Source organism: Acinonyx jubatus, chromosome A2, assembly GCF_027475565.1.
Source record: "Acinonyx jubatus isolate Ajub_Pintada_27869175 chromosome A2, VMU_Ajub_asm_v1.0, whole genome shotgun sequence".
NCBI classification, from domain to species: Eukaryota; Metazoa; Chordata; class Mammalia; order Carnivora; family Felidae; genus Acinonyx; species Acinonyx jubatus.
In genome coordinates this window covers 152,312,759-152,327,704 of record NC_069383.1, presented here as the reverse complement: position 1 = coordinate 152,327,704, position 14,946 = coordinate 152,312,759, and the positions used below count along the sequence as shown (strand labels likewise).

Sequence of the window (14,946 nt, the reverse complement as noted above, 5' to 3'; positions counted from 1 at the left end):
CCTGGGAGGGGGACTGATGGGTCATGTGGGAACTCCAGGTTCGCCCATGTACTTTCCCTGCTCCGGCCTTGGAATCAGCAAGTTCAACAAAAAGCCTTCATTTCTGTCCTCAATAATAACATTTAAAAACCAGGAGCTGGGGGCTGGGTGTGCTCAGTACTGCTGGGGTGTCGTTACTTGTGAGCTGTCAGTGGGCAGGGGGGGAAGCAACGATGCATCGGCTCGCACACCCACCCTTACGTGCACCCATTTCTTTTTATTAAAAAAAATTTTTTTTTAATGTTTATATATTTTTAAGAGAGAGAAAGAGAGCGAGTACGCACGGGTGGCGGAAGGGCAGAGACAGAGGGAGACCCAGAATCCGAAGCGGGCTCCAGGCTCTGAGCTGTCAGCACAGAGCCTGAGGCAGGGCTCGAACTCACGGACCGTGAGATCATGAGCTGAGCTGAAGTCAGACACTTAACCAACCGAGTCACCCAGGCACGTGTAGATTTAAAAAAAAAATTTTTTTTAACGTTTATTTATTTTTGAGAGAGACAGAGACAGAATGCAAGTGGGTTAGGGACAGAGAGAGAGGGAGACACAGAATCTGAAGCAGGCTCCAAGCCGTCAGCACAGAGCCCAATGCGGGGCTCGAACCCACAGAGCGGTGAGATCATGACCTGAGCCGAGGTCAGACACTCAACCGACTGAGCCACCCAGGCGCCCCAGGCACCTGTAGATTTTAGATTCCCCATCGGGATGGGGAGAAAAGGCAGAGAGAGGAATTCCAGAAAGTTCTGCAGGGTTTAAAATTGGAATCGGGATAGTTCCCAGCTTTCAACAAGTGAAGAAGTACGGTTGGCAAGGAGCCAAAGGCTGAATCTCCAAGGGGGAGAGTCCGGGGCATGGGGAACAGAGTGCTCAGATTCCTGACTCAGGGACAGGAGCCGAAGAGCAGCTATTGTCCCTCCTGTTACCAGCGCCACCCCCACCCCCACCCCCCCAGCCTGATGTGGACGTGATCGCAGATGCCTTGAGTGCCTGTGCCCTGGGGGCGGGGTGGGGGGGGGAAGCTAGCCAAAGGGAAGGCAGTTAATACAGACCATGGCCTCCTGCCTTGCTCTTTCTTTGTCCTTTTAAAACGGTGAGAAAATCAAGGAAGAAATCCAGGAGAAAATCAAGGGAGAAAATCAAAGGAAGAGACAGAGCCTGATGCGGGGCACGAACTCCCGAACTGTGAGATCATGACCTGAGACAGAGGCAGATGCTTAACCGACTGAGCCACCCAGGCACCCCTCCTTCCTTTTTAAGGCTGAATATTATTTTATATTGTATGGCTAGCCCAAATTTTGTTAATCCATTCATTAGTTGATGGACATATCGGTTATTTCCGCCTTTGGCTATGGTGTATAATGCTATTATGAACATAGGTGTATAAATGTGTATTCAGGGCCCCGCTTTCAATATTTTGTATAGAGACCTAGAAGGGGAGTCGCCGGATCGTATGGTAATTCTGTGTTTAACTTTTTGAGGAACCACACACTGTTTCCCACAGCAGCTGCACCATTTCACTTTCGTTTTTTGTTTTTTGGTTTTTTTCAAAGACTTTATTTTTAAGTAATCTCTCCACTCAAGGTGGGGCTTGAACTCACAACCTCGAGGTCAAGAGTCACGTGCTCCACTGACTGAGCCAGCCAGGCAACCCTGCACCATTTTACATTCTTACCAGCAGTGCACAAAGGCTCCAACTTCTCCACGTCCTCCTCAACCCTTGTTATTTCTTGTCTTTTTGATATTAGCCATTCTGACAGGTATGAGGGGATCCCTTGTTGGGATTTTGATCTGCATTTCCCTGACGACTGATAATGTTGCGCATCTTTTCATGTACTCATTGGCAATTCGTATAGCTTCTTTGGAGAAATGTCTATACATATCCTTTGCCTATTTTAAATTAAAAAAAAAAAAACATTTTAGAGAGGGTGCGCAAGCTGGGGAGAGGGGCAGAGGGAGAGAGAGAATCTTAAGCAGTCTCCGCGCTCAGCGTAGAGCCCGACTTGGGGCTTGAGCCCACGCCCCTGGGATCATATGACCTGAGCCCAAATCAAGAGTCGGATGCTCAACCGACTGAGGCAGGTGCCCCCGGCCTTTGCCTGTTTTAAAACTGGGTTGTTAATTTTGTTGTTCTTCTTGTTATTGAGTTGTAGGCATTCTTTATATCTTCAAGATTTTGATTCCTTGTCAGATACGTGATTGCAGATGTTTCCCCTCATTCCATGGGCTGTCGTTTCACTCTGTTGATTGTGTTCTTTGGTGCACAAAAGTTTTCCATTTTTATCAAATCGAATTTCTCTGTTTTTCTTTTATTGTCTGTGATTTTGGTGTTGTTGAAATTGTTTTTCAGAGGAAAAAAAGAGCTCAGTGGGTCTCTTCGTAGGGACTAGGGGAAGATTCATTTATAAATTCTCAAATTTTTCCCCTGCCTCTAGGATGTGCTGGGTCAGAGATCAGAAAAGCAGGTTTTGATTTCGGTCTTCAAACTTGATCTGTATGGATTTTTAAAAAATTGTTCTTTGGGGCGCCTGGGTGGCTCAGCCGGTTGAGCCTCCGACTTTGGCTCAGGTCATGATCTCTCGGTCTGTGAGTTCGAGCCCCGCTTCGGGCTCTGTGCTGACAGCTCGGAGCCTGGAGTCTGCTTTGGATTCTGTGTCTGCCCCTTCCCTGCTCATGCTCTGTCTGTGTCTCAAAAATAAATAAATAAATAAAAAACCTTATTTTTTATTTTTATTTTTTAACGTTTATTTATTTTTGAGGCAGAGACACAGCCTGAGAGGGGGAGGGGCAGAGAGAGGGAGACACAGAATCTGAAACAGGCTCCAGGCTCTGAGCGGTCAGCACAGAGCGCGACTCGGGGTTCGAACCCACGAACCGTGAGATCATGACCTGAGCCGAAGTCGGACGCCTAACCGACTGAGCCACCCAGGCGCCCCAATAAAAAAAAAAAAAAAAAACTTAAAAAAAAATTAAAAAAACCCTGCTCTTTAATGTCCTTATCTACTAATTAATTCTATCATCTCTGTTGTTCCTGGACTGTTTCTGTTGATTGATTTTTCTCTTCATTAAGGGTTGTAGTTTACTGCCTTTTTTTTTTTTTTTTTTTTTTTTGCTTGTCTGGTAAGTTTCACTTTCCTGCCAGACCTGAATTTTACCTTGTGGCCCGCTGGATGCCTTTTTATTTCCTCGAAATATTCTTGAGCTTTGCTCTGGGATACAGTTAAGTTGCTGGAAACAGTTTGATCCTTTCCAGCCTTGCTGTTAAGTTGTGGTTTTTGTTTTTTTGTTTGTTTGTTTGTTTGTTTGTTTGTTTTAGGCAGGACCAGAATAGTCTTTATGCTGGGGCTAATTTTTCTCTACTTCCTTATGAAGTTTTTCCACTCTGGCTGATTCACACCCTTTGCTCCTTTCAAGGCTCAGTCCCTGGTCTTGGCACACCTATATGCCCATTAAGTTCTCAAACTCTCAAAAGATGTCTGCATTGATCAGGCTCTCCCTTTCCCCTCCCCCCTCCTCCCCCCAGCTATCTTCTTTCTAGGACTCTTCTCTGCAAACTGTAGCCTTCTTACCTTTTCTAGAACCCCAGCTTTGATGCCTCAATGTCTGAAAAGTGTTATTTTACACATTTTGTCTATTTGTTTCCAGTTGTTCCAGATTGGGGGGAGCGGCAGGGAATCTAATTCTGGAGGCTCCGTTTTAGCCAGGAAGAAATGGTGCTTTTTTTTTTTTTTTTAAAGGAAGCACATACATGTTTTAAAATGCAATTTAAGTTAACATCTTTTGAGCAGGTTTTAGACTCTGCCTTATGTGTGTGTTGTATTTTTCCTCCCTATGACATGGGTACTCTTGTTAATCCCATTTACAGATGAGAAAACTGAGGCACAGAGAGGGTGAATGACTTACCGAAGGTCTCTCAGCCAGTAAGTGGTAGGAAGAAGGAGCAAACGTGGCCAGAGCCTCCGGCTCTGGAGGCTGTGCCCCTGACTCCTACCCTCCACCATCCATGCCTTCAAGAGCCACTTTTTTTCTCTTTTTGTTTATGTAGATGAAACTTACATAACATAAAATTAACCATTTTAAAATGAACAGTTCAGGGACATTTACTATGTTCACAATGTTGTACACCCCCCACCTGTCTCTGGTTCCAGAACATTCCCATCCCCCTAAAGGAAATCCTGTCCCATCAGCAGCCACTCCCCATCCGCCCTTCTCCAGCCCGTGACTACCACTAATTTACTTTCTGTGCCTGTGGATTTGGCTCTTCTGGACATTTCATAGACAGAAATCATATGCCGTGTGACCTTTTGTGTCTGGCTTCTTTCAGTCCGCATTGTGCTTTCATGGTCATCCACACTGAAGCACGGGTCAGGGCTCTGTTCCTTTTCGTGGCTGAATAATATTCCACTGTGTGGCTAGACCACATTTTGTTTCTTCATCCTTTTATCCACTGATGGATGCTCCGGCCGTCTCTACCTCTTCTATTGAGGAGGTACTTTTAGTTACTTATTTTCCAAGTTTTACTTATGTAAGTAATCTCTGCACCCAACATGGGACTTGAACTCATGACCCCAAGAGCGAGGGTTGCATGCTCTTCCAACTGAGCCCGTCAGGTGTCCCAGGAGCTACTTTTTTTTTTTTTTTTTTTTTTTAGTGTATTTATTTATTTATTTTGAGAGAGAGAGCTCGCAAGCAGGGGAGGGGCAGAGAGAGAGGGAGAGAGAATCCCAAGCAGGCTCTGCATGGTCAGCGCAGAGCCCGACGCGGGGCCTGATCCCACGAACTGTGAGGTCATGACCTGAGCCGAAATCAAGGGTCGGATGCTTAACCAACTGAGCCCCCCAGGCGCCCCCCCAGGACCTGCTTTTCAATGTAGGAAAGGATGGAAAGAAAAGAGAGGGTCCCAGCTAGCAGCTAGTCCAAACCTCTATTTTGTAGTTGAGGAAAGTGAGGCACTTAGGTCTATATTTATTTCGGTCTATGCTTGAGCTGCTCAGTTGCTCAGCCAGTATTCGCAAGCACCTACCTTGTGCGTGCCCTGTGCTATAGAAAGGACACCATTCTGCGGGGCTGAGGGAGTGTGCAAAGGGGTGCTTGTAAAAGTGTCAAGTGCTTGTCAGGAGGCTGAGACATGAAGGCTAAGGAGAGAGTTGACTGACGGGAAAGTAAGGGGAAGAATGTTCCATGTAGTGAGAACAGCCAGTGCAAAGGCCCTGAGGCAGGAGTGAGTCTGGTATGTGGGAGGCCACATGGCCGGAGTGAAGTTAGCCAAATGGGGGTGGTGGGTGGGGGGTGGGGAGGGTTGGGAGGGAGAAGGGAGAGAAGGGCAAGGAAATTGGCAGCGTCTGGTTTATGGGCCTCATGGATGACGGCGGGAGTTAGGATTTTTATTCTGGGTGTGGCAGGAAACAGCAGAGTGAGCAGGGGAAGGGTGTGATGTGATTTTAGATTTCGCCTTGGGAGGCAAGCCGTTGGGGCGGCGTAGGGTGGGAGACCATGGGGTTTGAGTCTCCAAACTGCCAAACAAAACCTGGCGTATCCCATAAATCCCACCCATGGGACTCTCTGACATCCACCGGGGTAGCCTTTTCAACCCCCGAGTGAGATCTGGGAATAATATGAGAGAGCCCTACCGATAGTAATCGTTGGGAGCGTTCATTTTACTATGAAAAATGCTCAAGCGAAGGATCGTCTGTCCGTGTTTGTGTGGCCATTCAAAACAATCCCCCTGGGTGTGTGGCACGTAGCAGGCGGGTGAGTGTTTATGAAATTGTGGGAATGGAAACAGGGCTCAGGACGTAAAGCCTTCTGGGGGGGCGGGGGGCGCGTGACGGCGTGACAGTTCGCTGGCGAGCTCCGTGCCTGCTTCGTCTCCAAATCCCCACACCCTTTAGAGAATGTCTCCCTGATCCCATTTCACAGTCCGGGAAGTTGAGGCTTAGATGAAAAAGGAACGTGAGAGTAAATATACTAATGACCGAGAGAAAAAAATTATAATAAGAGAAATGAAATATGCTGCCAAGTTTCTCTTAAGGATATGTGAAATGTTTTGAAATGGATTTCACCCAAAATGTCACCCCCTCACCTCGCAACCACCTGCCCCAGCAGCGGCCTGCGCTCCACCTGTGCACCAGTGTTGAGCGAGCAGATCTGCCCTCTGTCTGGCCCTGGGACTTCTTCGGGGGTGGGGGTGGGGAGGTTCTTTCTGATCACTGGGCTTGGTGACAGGGATGGGGTCTCAGTCCCCTGTGCTGGAGTTTAAGACTCCCCCCACATGGGGGGGAGCCTGGGTGGCTCAGTCAGTTGAGTGTCCAACTTTGGTTCAGGTCATGATCTCACCATTTGGGAGTTTGAGTCCCGCGTGGGGCAGTGAGTGATCAGCTGCCCAGATCCTCTCTGCCCCTCCCCCACTTGCGCGCGCGCATGCGCTCTCTATCTCTCTCTCTCAAAATTAAAAAAAAAAAAAGAAATAAAAAAAAGAAGACCCAATGATTTGGGGCACCCAAGTGGCTCAGTCAGTTAAGCGTCCGACTCTTGATTTCAGCTCAGGTCGTGATCTCACGGTTTGTGAGTTTGAGCCCCATGTCGGGCTCCGTGCTATTAGTGCAGAGCCTGCTTTGGATTCTCTGTCTCTCTCTCTCTCTCTCAAAATGAATAAAATAAACTTAAATGAGATTTCCCATACAAGTACACCATGCCCGCCACCCCCTTGGTGTCTTGTCTCCAGGTGACCTTGACGCACCCTCTTGGGGGGGGGGGGGCAGTTGGGAATTCTCTGTCGGTGAGAAGGGACCTGCCTTTCCAGGTGTTGGATGCTCTCCAGCAACTGCGGTCAAATGAGCGTGGAGTTGGGACAGCGTGGATAGCAAGGTCAAGGCAACCAGATAAAGTAGCCCTGAAGCCACGTTAGGGGATGCAAGAACTCGCCCGCAATGAATGAATTCGGCGAAGCCAAGGGCATGCAAAAAAGGCTTTGTCTGGGACCCCACATCCACCAGTGGTAGCGTTTTCCAACCACTGCGCGCGATCTGAGAATGATAGGAAACGATCCTGCAGTGGTCATTATTCATCATTCAGAGTATCAGTTAAAAAAAAATTTTTTTTTAATGTTTCTTTGTTCTTTGAGAGAGAAAGAGAGAGAGCACGAGCAGCGGAGGGGCGGAGAGGGGGAGACAGAATCGGAAGCAGGCTCCAGGCTCGCCGCTGTCAGCCCAGAGCCCGATGCGGGGCTCGAACCCACGAACGTGAGATCATGACCTGAGTCGAAATCAAGAGTTGGACGCTTCACCGACTAGGCCCCCCCCCGGGCGCCCCTCATGATGTTTTTAAGCCACCTCATGCTCAAGATTGTTAGAGGGTCCCTAAGGGGTTGGGTCCACCTGTGGACGTGAACCGAGATCCTGCTATGTGTGGCATGCGTCAAGTCTATAAATAATTCTCATCAGGTATAATGAAGGGGAAAGTATAGTAACAAATAACAAAGATAATAGTCGTAATGGGAGCCGACATTATCTGAGCGCATACGATGTGCCGAGCATTTCTTGGAACTATTAGCGTGTATGCGTTCGTTTAATTCTTACAGCTACCTTGTGAAAAAACGACTCTTTTACCCCCATTTTATGGATGAGGAAACAGGCTCAGAGAGGTTAAGTAAGTTGCCCAAGATCACACAGGGTTCACACCGGGGCGCCCAGCTTCAAAGGCCGCAGCGTTATGCTGCTGCCCATGGAGATACAGAGAGAGTTTGAGAAGAGGGAGCGGGGAGGGGAGCGAGGGAGGAGCTTTGGGGCTGGGCCAGCACGCGCACCTTTCCTTCCACTCTGCACACTGAGTCTGGAGCCCCACCTGCTTTCTGAGGACGGGTCAGTTTACCCCCTGGGAATGCATTAACCCTGCAGCCCTCACCCAATGCCACAACACTCCCTCTCGTCTCCCTTCCAGGAGCTGGAGAAGCTAGGGCTTGGCGACAGCGTGGACCTACACGTGTATGAGATTCCAGTCGAGTACAAGACGGTCCAGAGGCTCATCCCTGCCCTGTGGGAGAAGCACAGCCCACAGGTGAGTGGGGCGAAGGCAGGTGCTTCCTCATCAGGACCTGCAGGTGGGCACCCCGCACGTGGATGATTTGTGTGGCTTTGTTCCTGCTTCAATCACATGGCCGATGCCATGGCCTTGTCCCCCAAAGGGCCACACTTTCCCGGGTTACCCGTGGATGCGAGGGAGGAGTGCAAACATCTGCGACCCCACCGAGCCTGGCTCCGTCCCTCTGGAGTTCTGTGTCACTCACGACCCATTTAGTTATAGGTGACAGTCAAAGCACACCTTAACTCAGCTTAAGCACAAACGCTGGTAAGCTTCAGGTATAGCTTGATCCAGGCACTCGCCCAGTGTTATCAGCCATCCCTCTTGGCCCTTCGGCTTTGCTTTGTGCCTCGGTGGCTGCTGGCCGATACCCTACCGACTCAGCCCCTCAGCGGAAAGAAAACATCTTTCCTTTTGATAATTGCCCAGAGTCCATGGCTGATTCTCACTGGCCACCGGGGTCCCCTGCCAGTCCCTGAGCCAATCACTATGGCTGGGGGTTGGAGGGAGGAGTGCTCTGATTCGTGAAGCCTGGTCACATGCCTCCTCTGGTGGCCAGTGGGTGGTCTCACCTCTCTCCGAACCTCTTGAAAGGGGGTTCCACAAGGGGACAATGAGTATGGGAGGGAGCTGTGATGTGGTGTAATGGAGGCCAGACAAGAAGGAGCCACACTCTCCCACCACAGACACACGTGACTCCAAGGGGTCAGGAGTGGAAGTTGCCTGGGAAGTTACCTGGGTGGTGTCTCTGATAAGTGAGGTAACTGGTCACCCGTGGGCGCCCCACCCAGCTTCCCACACTAGCCTGCCTTGCAGATTTTCCAGGGCCGTCCAGTGGAAACTTCCTTCCTAATGAGCCCTCCTGTCGAGTCTCAAGTGGACTTTGTCCCTTGTGAGAGGGGGACCTGGAGGCTTAGTGAGACGTGACCAAAGGTTCTGTCAATGGACATTTTCTTCTGCTTTTTCTTTAAAAAAATTTTTAAATGTTTATTTATTTCCGAGAGACAGAGAGTGAGAGACAGAGCATGAGCGGGGGGAGGGGCAGAGAGAGAGGGAGACACAGAATCTGAAACAGGCTCCAGGCTCTGAGAGGTCAGCACAGAGCCCGACGCGGGGCTCGAACTCGCGGACCGCGAGATCGTGACCTGAGCCGAAGTCGGCCGCTTAACCGACTGAGCCACCCGGGCATCCCTCTTCTGCTTTTTCTGTGCAGTCCTGCCTTTTCCTAGTTAAACAAATAAAAATACCCTAAAGCATGAACATGTTTTGAAAAATTTTTCCGACCGTAGAGAATCACCCCTGCCTGGTTAAGTGGCACCATGATTATTGCCATTTTATCACTCACACACGTATCTGCACACACGCGTGTGCATGTATGTTAGTATGCACACGCATGTGCTGTTTCAACAACCTGCGTGGACTGGGTTCCTGCGGCTGCTATAAGAATTGGCCGTAAACTTCGGACCACAGAAATGTAGTCTCACGTTTCTGGAGGCACAGAAATCCAAAGTCAAGGCCTCAGCAGCTATACTCTCTCTCAGGGGAGGGTCATTTGGGGTCTCTTCCAGCTTCTCCCTCTGTGGTCACGTGGGCTTCTCCTCCTCTCTGTCTCTGGCTTTTCTTCACGTGTCTCTTTTACGGACATTTGTCATTGGATTTGCGGCTCACCCAGATAATCCAGGAAGATCTCGTCAAGAGATCCTTTACTCACTTACATCGATGAAGACCCTTTTTCCAAATGAGGTCACAGTCGCGATTTCCAGGCAATTAGGACAGGGCTCTTTTTTTTTTTTTTTTTTGTGGGGGTATCACCTTGCAGCTCATTATACAACAGCTGCTGCTTTGTTTTCACATTCACCAATATTCAATTTATGGAACTCCAGATAGGACAGTGCCAGATGTGGGGCATCCGGTAGTGAATCAACTAACCTTGTGACTCCAAAGAGTTAGATTCTCCAGCATTATGGCCCATTAGACATCATCACTCCCTTCTGCTGGACACTTTACATCTTCTACTAGCCACACTTAAAAGATATAAGAACAGGGGCGCCTGGGTGGCTCAGTCAGTTGAGCGTCCGACTTCAGCTCAGGTCGTGATCTCACGGTCCATGAGTTCGAGCCCCGCGTCGGGCTCTGTGCTGACGGCTCAGAGCCTGGAGCCTGCTTCAGATTCTGTGTCTCCCTCTCTCTCTGCCCCTCCCCTGCTCATGCCCTTTCTCTCTCTCTTTCAGGAATAAACATTTTAAAAGTTAAAAAAAAAAAAAATGTTTATATATTTTCTTACAGTGCCCTCTCTGGGTGTAAGCATATACACAAATAATAAGTAATAGTTGAAATTCGACTGTACTTAATCTGGTGTCCTGCTTGTTATAAATATTTTGTTGTGAGCATTTTATTATGTAGGTCATTAAAAATCCTCCCTTATATCACATTAACGGCTGGGTAGATTTTAGTAATTGACATGACTGCCCTCCTATTATTATTCTAGTGCCTTGATACTTTTTTCTCATTTTTATGCAAAACCCTGACGTGATCACTGACAGGTTATTACCTCTTTCGCTTCGATCCCTGAAAGTTACACCATGTCTTTTGCATTTGGCAATAAGTCTTGAAGGTCATCCTGTATAGAACTGCTCTTGGCATGTTAACTCCGTAACGTATCCAGCCAACCCCCTCCTAACGGCTAAGGAGGTTGTTTCTGGTATTTGATTGTATTAACACAGTTGCAGTGAACACCGTTGCATGTTTTACAGCCTTGCGTGTTTCGCTTGGCCTATACCTTTGTGTGGGGCCGACTGTGTGGTCTATTCCAGCAGCAAGAGGCCAGAAAGGACGTGGCTCCAGGCAGAGCCCCGAGAGGATGCTGTCCTCTCCTGCACCTGGGGTGGGGGGGACCCCCAGTCTCATGGCCCTGCCCATCTGTCTGCAGCTCGTGGTGCATGTGGGGGTGTCGGGCATGGCGACCACGGTCACACTGGAGAAGTGCGGGCATAACAAGGGCTACAAGGGGCTGGACAACTGCCGCTTCTGCCCCGGCTCCCAGTGCTGCGTGGAGGACGGGCCCGAAAGCATTGACTCCATCATCGACATGGATGCTGTGTGTAAGAGGGTCACCACGCTGGGCCTGGATGTGTCAGTGACCATCTCCCAAGATGCCGGCAGGTAGGGCACCTTGGGGTGACTGCGAGCAGTGGTTTCCCTCCTCCACCGGCCCAGGCTGGCGTTGAACAAGCCAAGTGCGTTGACTTTGGCCTCTGTGGGCTGAGCACTCACCGTTCACGAGGCTCAGGGCTAAGTACGTGCACGTAACAGGTGCCACGGATTCTGCTTCTGGGACTCGTTATGTGTGCATCTGCCCACCTCTCCCCTGCTCTGGGTGTTAGCATCTGCCACCTGGACGCTGCTGCCCCGGCCGCCTCCCTGGTGTCCCTCTCTCCACCTCTGCCCCGGCCCTGAGGGTCCTCTTCCTCCAAGCGGTTGGTTTCTGTTTGTGTTTTCTGTGGCTGTTGTAACAAAAACCATCACCTTGGTAGCTTAGGACAGCAAAAACGTGTTGTCTCCCAGTTCTGGAGGCTACAAGTCCAAAATCAAGGTGTTGGCAACGTTTGCTCCTTCTGGAGGCCCTGAAGGGGAATCTGTTCCCTGCCTCTCTCCCGGTTTTTGGTCTGCAGGTAACCCTTGGGGTTCCTTGGCTTGTGGCCACATCACCCCGATCTTTGCCTCCGTCTCCACACGGCCTTCTTCCCTGTGTGTGTATTTACATGACCTTTTCATGAGGACATCAGTCATGGCATATAGGACCTACCTGAGGCCAGTATGATTTCATATTAGCTAACTATATCTGCAAAACCCCTATATCCAAATGAGGTTCTGGGTGAACATACATTCCGGGAAGAAACTCTTCAGCCTCTTACAAGCTCTTTTATAAACTTAAGTCTGATGGTGTTCCCTTCCTTGCTTAATCCCTCCTGCAGCTCTCACGGCACCTAGAATACAATCCAAGCTGTCTCCACCACCATCCATAGGTTCTGTGTGGTCTGGCCCCTGCCCACCTCTCCACTCTCATCTGCCTTCGCTCTTCTGTCCCCCACTGCATGCCAGCCACACAAGCCAGCCTCCTCCAGTTCCTCAAACACAGCACGCTCACTCTAGCCTCAGGGCCTTTGCACATGATATGGCCTCTGCCCTCATGTGCAGATCTCACCTCCCTCTGATAAGGTGTCTTTCAGGTTTTAGCTCCAGCACGTTGCTTCCTTGGAGGCGGGGGGGGGGGGGGGGGCTCTGCAATCTCCTGGACCAAGTTATGTCCCCTCTGTTCAATGCCCTCTCAGCACCAGGTGTCTCCATTTCTCAACACTCTGTACACTTCTCCAGCCCAAAGGCTGGCAGATTCAGTAGACTGAATGGAGTAACCGAATTCACCATCATTCTGTTTTTATTTTTTTTAATGTTTATCGATTTATTTATTTTGAGAGAGAGATAGAGAGCGAGTGGGGGAGGGGCAGAAAGAGAGGGAGACAGAGAATCCAGAGCAGGCTCCACGCTGTCAGCGCAGAGCCCGATGCGGGGCTCGAACTCACAAACCTTGCTTGAGATCACGATCCGAGCCAAAACCAAGAGTCAGACGCTTAACTGCCTGAGCCACCCAGACGCCCCCATCATTCTGTTTTTTAAAACTAATTCCAAATGGCACAGATAATTCCAGACTATATTCTCATGTGTTCCCACTGGGAAAAATTCTCTTGCCCTCTCTCCTTCTCCCTAGCGATCCCTCTGTTAAAGCTGAGACTTAAATTGTAAAACTTCCTATGCACCGACACCTTTCCGTAGACGGGTAACCCTTGAACAACATGGGGGCAGGGCTGCTGGTCACCCCCCTGCATACAAAATTTGCATAATATTTGACTCCCCCCACCCCTGCCAAACTTTACTACTGTTAGACCACTGTTGACCAGAAGCCTTACTGATAACATAAACAGTTGATTAACACACATTTTGTATGTTGTGTGTGTGTGTGTGTGTGTGTGTGTGTGTGTGCGCTGTATTCTTACAATAAAGTAAGTTAGAGAAAAGAAAATGTTATTAAGAAATTCATAAGGAGGGGCTCCAGGCTGGCTCAGTCAGTAGGCTGTGTGACTCTTGATCTCGGGGTAGTGGGATTAGGCCCCCACGTTGGGTATAGAGCTTACATTAAAAAAAAAAAATCAGGGGCGCCTGGGTGGCTCAGTCGGTTGAGCGTCCAACTTCAACTCAGGTCACGGTCTTGCAGTTCGTGAGTTCGAGCCCCGCGTCGGGCTCTGTGCTAACAAACAGCTCAGAGCCTGGAGCCTGCTTCTGATTCTGTATCTCTCTCTCTCTCCCCCTCCCCCGGTCATGTTATGCCTCTTTCTGTCTCTCAAAAATAAGTAAATGTTAAATTTTTTTTTTTTTTAAATCATAAGGAAATGGGAGCTAGCCCAAGTGTCCACTGATTGATGAGTGGAGAAAGAAGATACACACACACACACACACACACACACACACACACACACACACACTGGGATATTATTCAGCCATAAAAAGAATGAAATGTTGCCCTTTGCAACTCCACGGATGGAGCTAGAGAGTATGATGCTCAGCAAGATAAACCAGTCAGAGAAAGACAAATCCCATGTGATTGCACTCATATGTGGAATTTAAGAAACAAATGAGCAAAGGGGAAAAAGAGAGAGAGAGAGGCAAACCGAGAAACAGACTCTTAACTACAGAGAACACCCCAGTGGTGCCCAGAGGGGAGGGGTGGGGGTGGGTGAAGTCGGTGATGGGGAGCAGCGAGGGCACTTGTCATGACGAGCACCAGGGGTTGTCTGCAACTGTTGAATCACTATATCGTACACCTAAAACTAGTATCACACTGTATGTTAACTAACCGGAATTAAAGTGAAAACAAACAACAACCACAAAAGAAAACCATAAGGAAAAGAAAATGCATTTACGGCACTGGGCTTACTGGAAAAAAACCCTTGTGTAAGGGGACCCTTGCAGTTCAAAGCCATGTTGTTCAGGGATCGAGGGTACGTGAACACTTGGTCCTCCAGTTTAGGCTTTTGTCCTATTTTGTTTTGCTTTTATGCGGCTGGGGTTATGTGATGTGTATGTTCTTGAGATGTCTCTTCGTCGGTTTCACTCGTGGGCACGCGGCACGGGTCTTGGTGGATTCTCCGTTTCCCTCTGGATCCACCATGTGCCTTGTAGATGGCTGCATAGTATTCCCTTGTGTGGATGAGCCGATTTATTAAGCCACTCTTCAGTCAGCGGACGTTTAGATTGCGCCCTGGCTTGTTTGGGCTGCTACAACCAAATACCACATACTGGGCGGCTTATAAACAACAGAAAGTAATTGCTTACACTTTTGGAGGCTGGGAAGTTGAAGATCAAGGCACTGGTCCGGTCCTGTTCTAATGAAGACCTCCCGCTGGGCTGCAGCCCCCTTAGTGCTGCGGCAGGAGGAGGGAGATAGCTCTCTGGGGTCTCTTTTATAAGGGCCCTAACCCCATTCACGAGGGGCTTTCACGTCCCAAAGGCCCCACCTCTTAAGACTATCACATCGGGAGTTAGGGGCTTCAATAGTGAATTTGAGGCTGGACATTCAGACCGGGGCAGGTTACTTCCCATTTTTCGACTTTTCTACTTAACAATGCAGCAAATGCCTTGTTGGTCTTTCCTGTGCCCTCATGCCAATGGCTTCTGAAGATAGATTCCAAAAACCAGAAATAATATGTCACGAAGTCTGGGCATTTGTGATATACTAGCCTGCCCAATTTTCCCCCTGGGGCAATTTGCATCGCCACTGGT

General features: G+C 49.1%; 1 protein-coding gene across 3 annotated transcripts in view; it reads left to right on the top strand.

Moving 5' to 3' along the window:
* PGPEP1 (pyroglutamyl-peptidase I) overlaps positions 1–14,946 on the top strand; it is a 28,756-nt gene that overhangs the window by 9,116 nt on the left and 4,694 nt on the right. For 2 of the 3 annotated variants that reach the window (XM_027038394.2, XM_015065585.3), the window contains exons 3-4: positions 7,972–8,088; positions 11,042–11,274. In XM_027038394.2, the coding sequence (XP_026894195.1) occupies positions 7,972–8,088; positions 11,042–11,274 (350 nt within the window). Of the gene's footprint in view, positions 1–7,971; positions 8,132–11,041; positions 11,275–14,946 lie in introns of those variants that run through there. The other variant, XM_027038395.2, reaches the window with a different exon arrangement.